This window comes from Carlito syrichta, unplaced genomic scaffold (genome assembly GCF_000164805.1).
Source record: "Carlito syrichta isolate Samal-C Ts95f unplaced genomic scaffold, Tarsius_syrichta-2.0.1 Scaffold313228, whole genome shotgun sequence".
Taxonomy (NCBI): Eukaryota; Metazoa; Chordata; class Mammalia; order Primates; family Tarsiidae; genus Carlito; species Carlito syrichta.
Genome location: NW_007257324.1, coordinates 132,294 through 146,645, shown reverse-complemented (window position 1 = coordinate 146,645; position 14,352 = coordinate 132,294). Strand labels below are relative to the sequence as shown.

At 34.3% G+C, this 14,352-nt stretch overlaps 1 protein-coding gene across 1 annotated transcript in view; it reads right to left on the bottom strand.

Annotated features, from left to right (window-relative positions):
* Window positions 1-2,103: 2,103 nt before the first annotated feature.
* ABCB7 (ATP binding cassette subfamily B member 7) overlaps window positions 2,104-14,352 on the bottom strand; it is a 79,598-nt gene continuing 67,349 nt past the window's right edge. The window contains exons 13-15 of the mRNA XM_021718671.1: window positions 11,284-11,387; window positions 8,798-8,905; window positions 2,104-2,493 (exon numbers count right to left, since the gene is read on the bottom strand). Coding sequence (XP_021574346.1) covers window positions 2,278-2,493; window positions 8,798-8,905; window positions 11,284-11,387 — 428 coding nt within the window. The 3' untranslated portion in view covers window positions 2,104-2,277. The remainder of the gene's footprint in view (window positions 2,494-8,797; window positions 8,906-11,283; window positions 11,388-14,352) is intronic.

Here is a 14,352-nt window from a genome sequence, read left to right as displayed (position 1 = left end):
ATGACCACATTATTATTAATTCAATCATACCTGCTTGCTTATGCAACTAAGCTAAATCTTTTCTATCAGCATCACTGAAAATGTATAGAAGAAACTAACAAAGAGGCAAAATTTCTATCTAGACTTTAACCGCATTTCCAGTAATACAGCTGATTAATTAAAAGGAAGTGTGTTTTCCCCCTCAGAAAAGCAGTAACATCTATGACTTCAGAGTAAGAAATGTCAAAAAGAAAAATAAAATTAACCTAACCCATTTTGCAGTTGATTATGCATCTCAGTGTTAACTCCAGCTTTAAATGCAAGATCCTGCATTACTTACTCTGGTATCAGACTATGAAATACTGGCATCATATTACTTATTAGATTACCTTTATATAACAAAAGTGGAGAGCCAAGTTAGGTAAGTAGATATCCACTCACAAATGTCAATAATATAAAACATAAAAAAATTAATTTCTCTCATATAAAATTATCATTTGAAACACCTTAGCCAGGTGCAGTGGCTCACACTTGTAATCCCAGCACTTTGGGAGGCTCAAGCTGGAGGATCGTTTAAGGCCAGGTGTTCAACACCAGGCTGGACAAGATAGCAAGGCCTCATCTCTACAAAAAAAAAAAATCAGAAAATTAGCTGGGCATGGTGGTGCCTATAGTCTCAGCTACTTGGGAGGCTAAGGCAGAAGGATCGCCCGAGCCCAGAAGGTAAAGGTTGCTGTGGTGAGCCATGATTGTGCCACTGCACTCCAGCATGGGTGACAGAATGAGACTCCAATTAAAAAAAATAAATAAACAAATCATATTAAAATAAAATAAAATACCTGAAAACCATAAACCAATAAAATACTTCAGGATCTTTCCTGAGAAATAAAATCTCATTATATAAGATTATGTGGCCATTCATGAAGTATATAGGTTTTTAAACTGAATGGTTACTCCAAATTAAAGTAAATACATATTGGGAGAGGAACTTTCTAAGTGAACATATACCAACATTTTATTAATTATTTCTAGTAGGGAAAACAGTTTCTTCCTGTTCCCCCTTCCTCTCAGGTAAAACTGATTGCTTATTTGGGCTCTTCCTGTTATGTCAGACTTAAAAAAAACTCATTAAATTCCTGAAAAAAGAGGGAAGACCTTGTAATAAAGCATTTCTGAAGTGTCAACACAGGTCAGAGTCTTGATCATCTAAAGAGTACATGTATGTGATACTCTCCTGTTTACCTAAAGGTCTAATAATTAAGTGAACATCGATTTATATACATGCTGCATGCACATACATGTGCACAACCTCCCATTTACTTGTTTCTCTGTATAACTTCTGATAGCAAAAGTAATTTGTTTAAGATGGAAATAGAAAAAAACATTTTTAGATCCTTTTAAGATCACTCCCAGTATAACAACTGCCAAATTGCATTAGAGTTTGTAAGTCTTTAAAGAGAAATGTGTACATTTTGGTCCCAAACAAAAAACAATGCCTAATTTTGGTGAAAAAGTAAAATTCCAATTACTAACTAAATGACAGTTATGGTGCTGCTTAATGATAAGGAATATCCTATATACCATCATGAGAATTAAGTTTTTTTTCCTCCAAAAACAGTACATAGTCGCAAATACTTAAAAATTTGTGAATATAAGTATCACGTAAGACATCGAACGAATACTGCATGTCTATTTCTGACAACTTCTAACTTTAAATATGTTTTTAAATTCATTTCTACATCAATGAAGTATTTCCACTGGAAGAGGGAGGGAGAAGAAACAATGAACCTATGCTATCCTTCTTTTCTTTCTCTCTTTTTCTTTAGTTTTAAGAAACACTTTCCCTCTAAATTGTCAGCATAGAGGTTTTAAAAACTACAAAAATTTGGAAACTAATCTGACCCATCTGGTTATGGCTATCAAATGAATGTCAGATTTCAGAAGTATAATGGGGTAATGTCGAAATGTTAACACAAATTATGCACTCAAAAACCAGAGCAGTAACAAAAAAAACCTGGGGGATAAATACAGATATGACATTAAATAGGTGGTGAAAGATGTAAAACTCAAATCCCCTTTTAAATAAAGCTTATATAAAAGAAAGATTATAAAAAATAGGAATGCATGATTTTTTTAATAAAACAATTCTGCTTCAGTGCAAATGTGTAGTCCAAAACAAAAAAACAAAAAAGAAAGAAAGGAAGGAAGGAAGGAAGGAAGGAAGGAAGGAAGGAAGGAAGGAAGGAAGGAAGGAAGGAAGGAAGGAAGGAAGGAAGGAAATAAAATGTCTCATGTGACTCAGCAGGAACAGTTTCCACAGCCTTTCACACTGTTGACAATTTCTTCTTGTAGTTTCTTCCTTTCCTCCTCTTTGGACACATTTTCTTTCTTTGCACTCCATGTGGGGTTATCATGGTTCTGCACACGGCTGCTCTGTGCATGCCACATTTCTGAATAGATACTGCCAGGGTTAGCAAGTAAACCACGGTGGGTACCACGTTCAGCTACCTTACCCTAAAAAGCAAACATATGAGAAATACAGAGGAAGGTCATTTGATTCACATAATAATTGAAAATACATAATACTTTCTAACTAAGGATTTTGAAGGATTTACTCTCATTAAAACACATCTCCCAATTCCCCATTCACAGTGTAAGTGGGAAAAGTTTAGGCAGGCATACTTTCTTCACCATTGAGCTACCCAGTCCAACTGAACAAAGAAAAGGCTATGAAATCTCTAATACCATAAAGAACATTTTACTTGTAGGAAATAAAACTTTAGTGTTGTATTTTTCACTTTGAAGGGCAGAAAGGGAATGTTAAAAATGTAAAAAGTTGATATTTTCCATAATCAGCAAATATTTACATCAAAAGCAGTTATATATACGAGGATTTAAAAATATCTTGAAATCTTTATGTGTACTTTGAAATAAAAAAAGATTTCATAAGTAAAAAAGATTTCATGATAATGAAAAGTTTACTTCTTCCAGTAGTTATTTTTGTTAATAATGGTTATTAAATTTAACACTGCATAGATTTGGTATAGATTCCAAACTATGAACTACAACTAATTTGTTTATTGACAGCTACTGTTAAACATGCTGGGAGACAAAAGGAATTTTGCCACTTTTGCTGGTACTTCTGGTGAAAGGACTTCTACAATATACTCTTAAGCAAAATAACAAGTTTGTCTGTGTCCACAACTGAATATTTACATATAAGGTTATACTGTTATTTCTTGATTTATTTATTTCTAGCAATATCTACCAATTTTCTATTATAGAAGATAGAGCTTCAGCACTCTTATACTATCCCACATGCCCACTGCCCCATTCTTTACTCTCCTAATAACATCAGTTATATCACAAATCTTGGTTCAGTGTTTACCTCGTTATGATTATGTAACTATTCCCCATTGAGCCAAACAAGTACTAAGATTTTATTTTATTTTTTGCATATAGTTTTTAATTCTTTCTAGACTTAGTAACTGCCTTTTTTACAGTTGATTGCTTTTCTGTGTCACTATTGGAAAAATCCCCAAAGTTTATTCCAGAATTATAAGACCCTTCTGAACACTATTTTCCCTCATAATAAACTATATTAGGTAATCTATTAGTTCATTTCCCCTCACCACCTGGAGGGCATTCCTCTCAGAACTTTTAGGTTCTTTTCTGTTTCTTCAATTCTGAAATTTTATAATATATGCTGGTGTAGTTTTCTTTTTTCCTTTTCCACTCATTGTGGTAAGTACTCAGTAGGCCCCTTCAATATAGAAACTCTTGCTCTGAAGTTTTGGACACCTTTTGAGTATTATTTCTTTCATAATTTCCTCTTCTTTTTTCTGTCCTTTCCAGAACTACCACTAGTTAAATGTTGGACTTCTTAGACATTCTCATGTTTTCTCTCTTTTCTCTATATTCTTCCCTTTTTGAAGATTTCCTTGACTTGATTTCAGAAAAGACATTTCTCATTTTCAAAATCTTTTGTTATTCTGGTTATTCCTTTAGTATTTACCACTATTTAAAAATTTTTAAATGTTGCAAGAGTGATACAATGAACATCTCTATATGCTTCTCTTAGTTTGGCAACTGACATTTTTTTCCCCACAATGCTCTCTCTCATTTCACTCTCTCTCTCTCTCTCTCTCTCTCTCTATATATATATATATATATATACACTATTTTTCACTATACCTTTTGAGAATGAGTTTTAGACATCATTATACTTCAGCCCTAAATATTTCATTAGCACTTATCTCCTAAAAACCAGGACACTCTCCTACATGGCTGGAATACAATATCATACCCAAGAAACTTAACAATGCCATGATCTCTTATTTAGCATACAGTTCATATTCAAACTCCATCAATTATCCCAATAATGTCCTTTATACATTTTTTTTTCCATCTAGGATACAATCAGGATCAACACATTGAATTTATAACAGCTTCCTAGTCTGTGGGTGTGATATAGACCTTTCTGAAATGTCCAGGCCAGTTTTAAAAGAATGTCCCTCAATTTGTATTTGTCTCGTTGTTCCTGATTATTAGATCCAGGCTAAATATTTTTTGTAAAAGTAGATGATGATGTGTCCCCAGTGCACCACATCAGAAAGTACATAAGGTCAATTTTCTTCATTATTGATACTTAGTTTGATCATTTGGTCAAGGTGCTAACTGCCAGATTTCTCTATTTTAAAAGTACTTTTTCTCCTTGTAATTATATGTAATCTATGGTAATTTTGAGCTGTGTGAATACTCTAGTCTCAAATAGTTTTTCACCATATAATTTTAGCAATGTGTGATGATCCTTACTTGAATCAATTATTACAGTGGTGGTTGCAAAATGTGATTTTCTAAATTTATCATTCCTAGTACATGTTGGCATTCTTCTTAAAGAAGAACTGTCTCTTTCCCCTTGATACTTTTTGTATTAAAGGTTATAATTATGGATGCATAGATTCATTTTTTATTCAATGTGTTATAATTCATTAGTGTCATTATTTTTTTTTGATGATCAGATTTCCCCAAATTTGGCCAGAGGGAGCTCATTCAAAATGGCTCCTGTGTCCTCATGACATGTGCTCATTAGTTTCCCTGTCCCAGATCTGAAATCAGCTATTTCTCCAAGGAGTTTTAGATCCTTTTAGAGAGGAATAGTATTTAGTGCCCAAGATATGGATGCCAGGTATATTCGTTGTTTTACTGAATTTTTACTGCTTCCAGGCTTCTTCAGTGAATAGAGTTAGGACCTTTTTTTTTTTTAACAAATCATGAATTAATACTGATAATTCTGTTCCAATATAACATCATGTCGTTCTCCTCTTCTTTGCCTATTCCATATTTGTATCTCTCCTCTCTCAAGAAAGACCTCTGTTTTCCAACATTGTGTTTATGCACATGCTCAGTCTTAAAATCTACACTAAGTAGCTTCAAAATGGTTACCCCCATACTATTACCAACAACAAACTTGCTAAGTTCAAATATTCTTTAGTTATTTTTGTCCTTATAATATATTCCACTAAGGGTTTATAATCAGAGTAATGTATTCAAAAGTTACTTGGATTAATTCTATTTTTCTTCTGTGTAGTTGTTATTAATTTGATATGCAGTTAGTTTTACTTTTTTGTTTGTATTCAATTCTTCCCATTCTTGTTAATTTATTTGTGAAGTATAATAACACTAAGCATGGTTTAAAAGTAAAAGCAATATAAAAAAGCATATATGGAAAAGTTTTATTCCCTTCCCTAGTTCGTCTAGTCCTTTTTACTCCTACCTCATAGGTAGCCAATTGCTTTAGTTTCTAGTTTATCCTTCCTAAGTTTCTTTCTGCAAACATAAACAGATATACATATATTTTTTCCCTATTCTCCTTTCAAAAGGTAGCACGCCATATTCTTTTGTATCTTACCTTTATTTTTCATTTAATAATATATCCTAGAAATAATGTCATATCAGCCGGGCTTGGTGGCTCAGCCTGTAATCCCGCGCCTTTGAGAGGCTGAGGTGAGTGGATTGCCTGAGCCCGCGGGTTCGAGACCCGTCTGGGCAGTGAGACCTCATCTCTACAATAAATCAAAAAATCAGCCGGGCGTGGTAGCGCACGCCTGTAATTCTGGCTACTTGAAAGGCTGAGGTGGAAGGATCGCCGGAGCCCAGCAGGCGAGGCTGCGGTGGCCGGAGCGGCCACTGCACTCCAGTCTGGGCAACAGAGTGAGACTCCAACTCAAAAATAAAAATAAAAAAAAAATAAAATAAATAAATAAACAAAAAAAATTAATGCCATATTAGTTTTCTTTACAATTTTTTGGGTTTGTTTTGTCGGAGACAGGGTCTCATTATGTTGCCCAGAGTGTTCTTGAATTTCTGGGCTCCAGTGATCCTCCTGCCTTTTTTTTTTAAGCATCTGCCCTTATTTTAGAAATACTAAATTTTCCATGACCTCTGAGGATATTAATTATATTTTTAAAGTCATCTTACGCTCAATAGATGTATTTTCTATTGACTTCCTCTTCCATTTGTTCTGGAGGTTTATCCTCTGACATCTAAGAATGAAGCATTAAAAGGCTGACTGAAAGCTCTGTGTGCATGGAAACAGCCTTCTCAACTATTAGTCTTCACTGTAGGATGATCATGTGGGTACCCAGATATTTTGCTGGGGTCCCTAAATACAATTTTTTTTTTCTGGGGCTACTTTTGTTTCTCCAGAGAAGAGTCCTCCAATTACCTGCTGATGAAGGAAGGAGTGGTGATGGTAAAGATAAACAACTACTTGGCAAAGTTCTTGGAGCCAGTGGCAAAAGAGGGACTGTGGTCCATCCTTTGGTATGCCTTGATTTTCAGTTAATCTCTCCCTTCTTTGTTAATGTGCTTGGTTTCCTTTCACTCACAGCTGACTTTCCTGATCCTCTTGCTAAGACTGGGAAAGGGTAAACACCAGGCTGTGGGGGTGAGGAAGGGACCTGGAACTTACACTTAAAGTGTAAGTATAGACTGAAGTAGTAATATAGTAATAAACTATAGTAGACTTAACACTTAATTCTGTTACTTCCAACCATGCTCACTACATCTTTCCATGGTACCTGGTATCTCTAATTCCTGAGCTTTTCTGGGGTCTACAGCATGAATCAACTTGCTTCTTTACTGATATCTCTCTTTTGACAGATAGCATTCAGCTTTTTCAGCTGTTAATCTCTCTACCTAATTACCATCTTCCCCAAATTTGCTGGCATCTCTTATCCACTGTTATTTCCTCTCCTATTATCTTTGTCCTTACGGATTTATACTTACATTTATTTCATTCCTTCACTTGCATTTTGGTGGAGGGGTTGGGGAAAAAGAGATGAACAACTGTGTCCAGTCTTCCATGCTGAACTAGATGTCCCCTAGATATGCCATTTTAACACTAATACTACAAGAGACTGCTGGCAGAAAATATGAGGTAATAGACCACTAGTCAAAACTAAGGTCACATTAGTTTCACTAGAAAATGAAAACTTGTGATCTTCATAATCGAGCAATTACAGAACAATCAAATTATAAACATAAAGATATTTTAGTTTAGATACAAGTGCTATGATCATTAATAAATTAGTATCCATTATAATCCAAAGCCCAAGTGGCAATGGTGTGATATAACTGTATATATTGTGAACCTAATGGCATCAAGCAAGTGAAGCACATGCCCGCTAAAGTACTTTTAATATTTGTAAGAAAAGGCTCTCACTATATGATTTTATAAAATTGGAAAGCTTAGTAGAAAGCAGAAAACAGCAGATTTTATTTCAGATTCTTAAAGAATGATGATATAACAAAGGTATATTTAACAAAATTTTTTATTTAAGGCATTCTGGTACAACCATCAATAAAAATCAGGTTATTTTCTAATGATGTAAACATTTATGAACAAACCAACAAAAAGGCTTAGAGTTACAAGTACATAAGTAGCTTATGAAGGAAATAGTATATATACCACAGTACTGAATAGAAATTTTACTGGACTGAAAAAGTCCCTGTTGATAACTCAATCTATAGATGATACATAAGAATGCTTCTCTCTGAACTCTCATCAGGCTTTCAAAATGATGAATAATTGAAGATGTATTTAATTAGAAGGGAAGAATAATTATAGAAAAGACTTATGCAAGGTGGAAAACAATGAACGACAGAAATAATCAAGTACTAGGGGACGAGGAGAAGAGGCCCTTAACATGAGGAGAAAAGAAAACTATTATAATTTTCAAATCTACCAATCACAACAGTGGTACTCTAATTTGTTCAGAACATTTAGATAGTATACTCATATACTAATTCCCTAAGAAGAGATAAAGCAGGCTATTTTTCATCTTTCTTTTACCCCATAGGGAAAAACGTAAAATAAAAATGGCCATGTTTGAAAATGACCACTTTAATATATGGTAATTTTTTCTAGACATCAAGGGCATGTGTAGGTATTAGAAAAATGAAAATATATAATACAGTAAAAGCTAAGATTCTATTCAGAGCAAAAATGCAGAAAACTTATTTTATATGTATATATATATATAATATATACACCCTTGAAAATCTGCTTCTATAGTGAAGATTCAATGCCTTTTCAATCAAACTTTTGCTTGTGATACTTTAATAGAGACCCCTCTTGGAAGTGACATGCATTATTTCCAATCAAAAGGAGCTAAAAACAGATCTTATCAGGATTCAATCTCAACCAAAGAACATAAATTCTGTATATTTTATTAGAAACCATGTTTAAGATTCTTATATCTATAACAATTTCCAACGTTCCTCAAATACTAAACTTTAAAGTTAAATCTCTTACCTGGTCCAAGACAATGATTTCATCTGCATCAACCACTGTTGATAATCTGTGTGCAATGAAAATAGAAGTTCTGTGTCTGACCACATCCCTCATGGCACCAAGAATAGTCTGCAAGTTTGAAAACAAGAAGAGCAGGAGAACAAAAAAGAAGTACTCATTAGGTAAATGTAAATGAAAATAATTACGTTTCCCAAAAACATATAAAATGCCAATTCATCTTTTTAATGTAAACTTTATACTAGCACCAAGTGTTTTACTTAATCTAATAATTACTTTAAAAAAAGAAGAGAAGATCAAGCAAAAAGAGAAAGCAAATATGACCACATAATATTGGAAAAAAATTCTCTAAGATAGGTAACATTTCTCTAAATTACAAAGTCTGAGAGAAGGTAGATATTTTCTTTACTTAAAAACTATCAATTAAACAACAACTCCAGTGACATCAGGAATATAGTCAGATATGATGTTGGCCAATGAGAACAAAACTAAAATCAGGAAAGACTCAAATGATAGGACACAAGTACAGGAACATCTGCTTTTCCTTAGTTCAAACTCAGAGGGCAGAAGAGGAAACAAAGACAATTGTGTATTTTTATTTTTTATTTTTGAGTTGGAGTCTCACTCTGTGCCCAGGCTAGAGTGCAGTGGCACGCCAACAGCCACCCCACAGTCCACCTGCTGGGCTCCGGCGATCCTTCCGCCTCAGCCTTCCAAGTAGCCGGAACTACAGGCGCATGCTACCATGCTCGGCTAACTTTTGTTTTATTGTAGAAACAAGGTCTCATCAAGTTGCCCGGGTGGTCTCGAACCCGCGGGCTCAGACAATCCACTCACCTCGGCCACCCAAAGTGCTGGGATTACTGGCTGAATGTGTGTATTTTTAACTTGAGGAAACCTCTTTTTCAAATTCATTCTAACTTCTTAATGCATCCTGGAAATACATTTTTGTGTACTGCCTGTAGAGCATTAGTTGTATATATATTAAGCTATACTTGGAAGCCCAGGTCTAAGTACAATTAGCTAGATGAAAATAGTAGTGTGGGGGATGGGGATATGTCCAATGGCTTCCTATAGCTATTTCTAAACATTTTATTTATTAAAGGTATAAATTATAAGAGCACATGGTTACTCAGGAAAAGAAGACTTTATATTTTACTAGTGCAGGCTAATAATTAAATACAGGGCCAATCCTAAAAAGAACTGTGATGTTTGAGAGACTCATTTTCTTTACTCTCAAGAATTTAAACTCTGACACTGTGCTGAGGACACTGGAGTGTTTTAAAAAGCCCTTTAAAATTTATTAAATCTTCTGGTAACTGCTTCCCTTGGAGGGTTCTCTATCAGCTATTAATGGGTTATACCCTCTGACATAATAAAGCTATGTGAATCATTGACTTAGTAAAACTTTTAATTTGTCATAGTATGGGACATTTTTAGGTATAAAGTTCTTGTAAGCATGTTCCTACTTTTCCTATGAATAGGATCTGGTCCTGCTTAAGGTTCACCTTACTCTTTTTATTTTATATTTTTGAGACAGGGTTTCACTCTGTTACTCAGGCTGGAGTTCAGTAGTGCAACCACAGTTCACTATAAAGATTCAGTTTAAATATAACAAAATTCCATACTGACCAATTCACTTCAAATTGTTTTAAATATCTATAGACCAAATAATGTGTCCTGAAACATAACTCCATATACAAATATTATGTTATATAGCCTGGGAAGCCAAATTAGGCCTACCCTTCAACAGGAGGTTTATACCATGTATTAAATTAAAAGGTAGGTGAATGAAGGCAGTTGACAAATAAAATCTGTCTGTCTTTAGTTCTAGATTAAGGGGATTAATTCATGAAATTACCATTGTTGTTGAGACTTTTGTATGTAATGTAAAGATGTTATTATGAAGTCTAATGTAGTTGCTGGGGTAGTGTCACGACGTGTCACATTTTGGTGTTTCACAACACTTGCTGCGAAATACATACAAATTGATACCAGGACTGTAGGTTGTGCATGCCTGACTTGCACCCTGTGAGTTTCTCCATGAAAAATGAAAGACTTTCAAGTATGCACAGTCGCTTCATGATTTTTTTTTTTATTCACCAGTATACAAACAAGGAACTTTCATGACTGTTTTAAGGAGTGTTAAATGGTAATAAGAGAGAAACTAAAACTCTCTTCCTTTGTCAGTATATTAGGTAATTCCTACAGCTTTGCAAGATGCGGGGGAACTACAAAAGTGTAACGTATCACACAGTTACAAAAGGAAACATATTTGCAAATGGACTTAACAGAGTGACATCAAGTTCAATGCAGCAAAGCACTCTTACCATCGGCACTTGCCATATAGGAGGAAGGGGTTAGGCATTTTGCTCTACAGCACCTCCTATTGAAATTAATTCAAAATAAAAGTAATGCAGCTATTTTACTGAAACTTCTAAGTAGACAGGTTAAACATTAACAAGCTTTATATTTCCATGATCATTTACCTCTTCAGTAATTGAATCTAATGATGAAGTAGCTTCATCATAGAGTATGACTGGGGGGTCCTTCAAAATGGCTCTTGCAATTGCTACTCTTTGCTTTTCTCCTCCTGGCAAATAAAAATTTTAGTTTAAGGAAGTATAGTGTAGGTATTTTACATTTCTAGTGTTTCCATTGATTACAACTACCAAGTAAATCTTCAACATTTACCTATACTTCTTTGATCACTGTTGACTTTACAGAATTGTAGAGTCTAAGTTCATATATGCTATCCTTTGACAAATTATACTCCCTGGAACATAAATACAATACTGAATTTCTCCTTCAAAGCAGGAGAGAGAGAGGGGTGGGGGAGAGAGGGAAGGAGGGAGGGGAAGGAGGGGGATGAATATAAGCCAGGAACGTAACAACTTTGATTCCACAATTATTCTTACTCTTCTCATTAGAAGTATGTTCATTATATATGTTACTTTATATTACAGATAATTCTCAGTGAACTGCAATCTCTGTTACAAAAGAGTATCAATATAAGAAAATCAACAATGCCAAAAACAAATTCAATAATTAAAATCTGAAAACTTGAAGACATGAAACTATGAATAACTGACAGGAAGTTATTATTTTCACAGCATTCTTCAAAGTTTAGGGTATAGATACCTTTTACTTCCCCTAGTCATTTATTATAAGTTTCTAGCATAACATATTCTTTTATCATATTTTTTATTTTAAAATTGTGGGGTACAGTTAAAGGTTAGGTATACAAATATGCATCGTTCAGGCAGCATAACATATTTTTAAAACTGAAAAGAAACAGAGGCTCACAAAGGTTCAGTGAGTTCCTCAATGTCACGGAGCAAGTTCCAGCAGCATCTGGACTAGACCTGTTCCAGTCCAATGCTCTTCCTATCACAATGTGCAAGCCCACATTTTTTCCTAAATACAGGAATAGTTATAAAATATTTATTTCCTAAATGTGACAATATTTAGCGAAATATAAAGAAATCTTTCATCACTGGGACTACTGCAGGTCTAAGAAACCTTTCAGCACTAAGACTACTATAGGTCTAAGGTCACCAACCTTAGAACTATAGTTGGAAGTACAGAAGATGGTGCTTTGCTGAATATGCTCCTTTTGGCTTCTTGTACACTTATACATTAATGCATCAATGTCTGAAAAAGCTTGTATTTTTTGGCTTAAGTAACCTCTTTAGAAAATAAGCTCTACCTGTTATCTGGCACATTAAGTATTATATTCACTTGTTCTACAATTGTTATCTTTGACCTGTAAAGGGGGATCCTTATATCTAATATTATTGAGTTTATATTAGTCACACCCTTCCCCATCTCATGAGATCAAAATTCTCCTATCAAGGCTGAGACCATAAGAACTATCTTTCTGTATACTATCAACTCAGTAGCAAAAAGCTCCTCAAAGAAGTAGATTCTCAGAGGAAGGACTAGTTGGACATGTTTCTCAAATTTAAAGTTGAAATCAACTCAATTTTAATTCTATCCAATAGTATTCTGGAACTTGGAGAATAAATGCCTGCTTATTCTCTAATATATTTATTGGCAAAGATGCTAAATAATAAACTGCCTATTTTGAGAGGTTTAGTTATAAGGCAATGGAAATTAGGTAAGAATAAAATTTCTCTGGCCATTCCTACCCTCAGAGGGATGCAGAGAGAAACAAAGATTAGCTGAGTGACTTTACCTCAGCATAGCCAGCTGAGGTAAAGTCACGTATTGAAAGGCCTAGTCTACATTGCATGATAAATTGAGGATTGCTAGTATTAGCCAAATAGACACATAATTTGAAGGTGGGTTAGTTAACTGGAAACTACTTCTTTCGAGAGCAGCAGTAAAGTATAAAGGTGGACTGGAATAATATAGGCATGTTAAGCTACCAGGTAATGCTCAAATAACTACCACAAACCAACTTAACTTGAAAATAATCTTTGCATAAGATTTTCTAAACCTAGATCAAAACTTTCCATATAGCTTTCAAGTTCCTTTAAAGCAGGCCTGTTTATGCTTCATCTTTTTAACTCAAATCATTTTGCACAGTAGCTTAGACATAGTATGTACCTAATAAATGTTATAAATACATGAAGCCAATTTGTAATGAAGAGGAATGGGGATCCATAAAAATACATGGAAAGTACTCTTCATTCTATTTTTCATTGTTTTACCAAAAAGACACCTGCACTCGTATGTTTATCACTGTACTATTCACACTAGTAAAAACAAGGAACCAACCTAGGTGCTTATCAGTGGTGGATTAGATCAAGAAAATGTGGTACATATACACCATGGAATACTATGCAGCCATAAAAAGAATGAAGTCATGTCCTTTGCAGCAACATGATGGTAGCTGGGGGCCATTATTCTCAACAAATTGATACAGAAAAACAAACCTCCCATGTTCTCACTTATAAGCAGGAACTAAACACTGGGTACACACAGATATAAAGAAGGTAACAACAGATATCGGGAACTCCTAAAGTGGGGAGGAAGGAAAGAGGGCAAGGGTTGAAAAACTACCTATTGGGTACCCTACTCACTATTTGGGTGATGGGTTCAAAAGCCCAAACCTCATCACCATGCATTATACCCATATAACAAACTTGCATATGTAACCCTTGAATCTAAAATAAAAGTATTCTTCATTCTATTTTGCCTTATCCTTATATGTAACCTATCAATTTCCTATCCAAACTAAACTATGTATCATTATACTTTTAAAAAGTCATTTTAAGGTAATTCATTCTTAAACCTAGCAATCTCATAATTAAATACTTAAACAGAAATGTACAAGACCCCAAATTTTCTTGAGTACTGAACCAACAAGGACATGAAAATGAAGGTGGCTGTTAAGAAAGTACAGTAATTAGCAGGATTAAATATAATGAGGTCTAAAGTATTGAAAACATTTCCTAATGATCTAGAAAATCATGATGAGAGATACACTGTTCCATATCAAATTTGTTTGTCTATCTTTACCACTTGCCCAAGTAAAAAATGATCTTGGTTTTCCTTTCATATGAAGATCATGGATAATAAGTTAACATTGA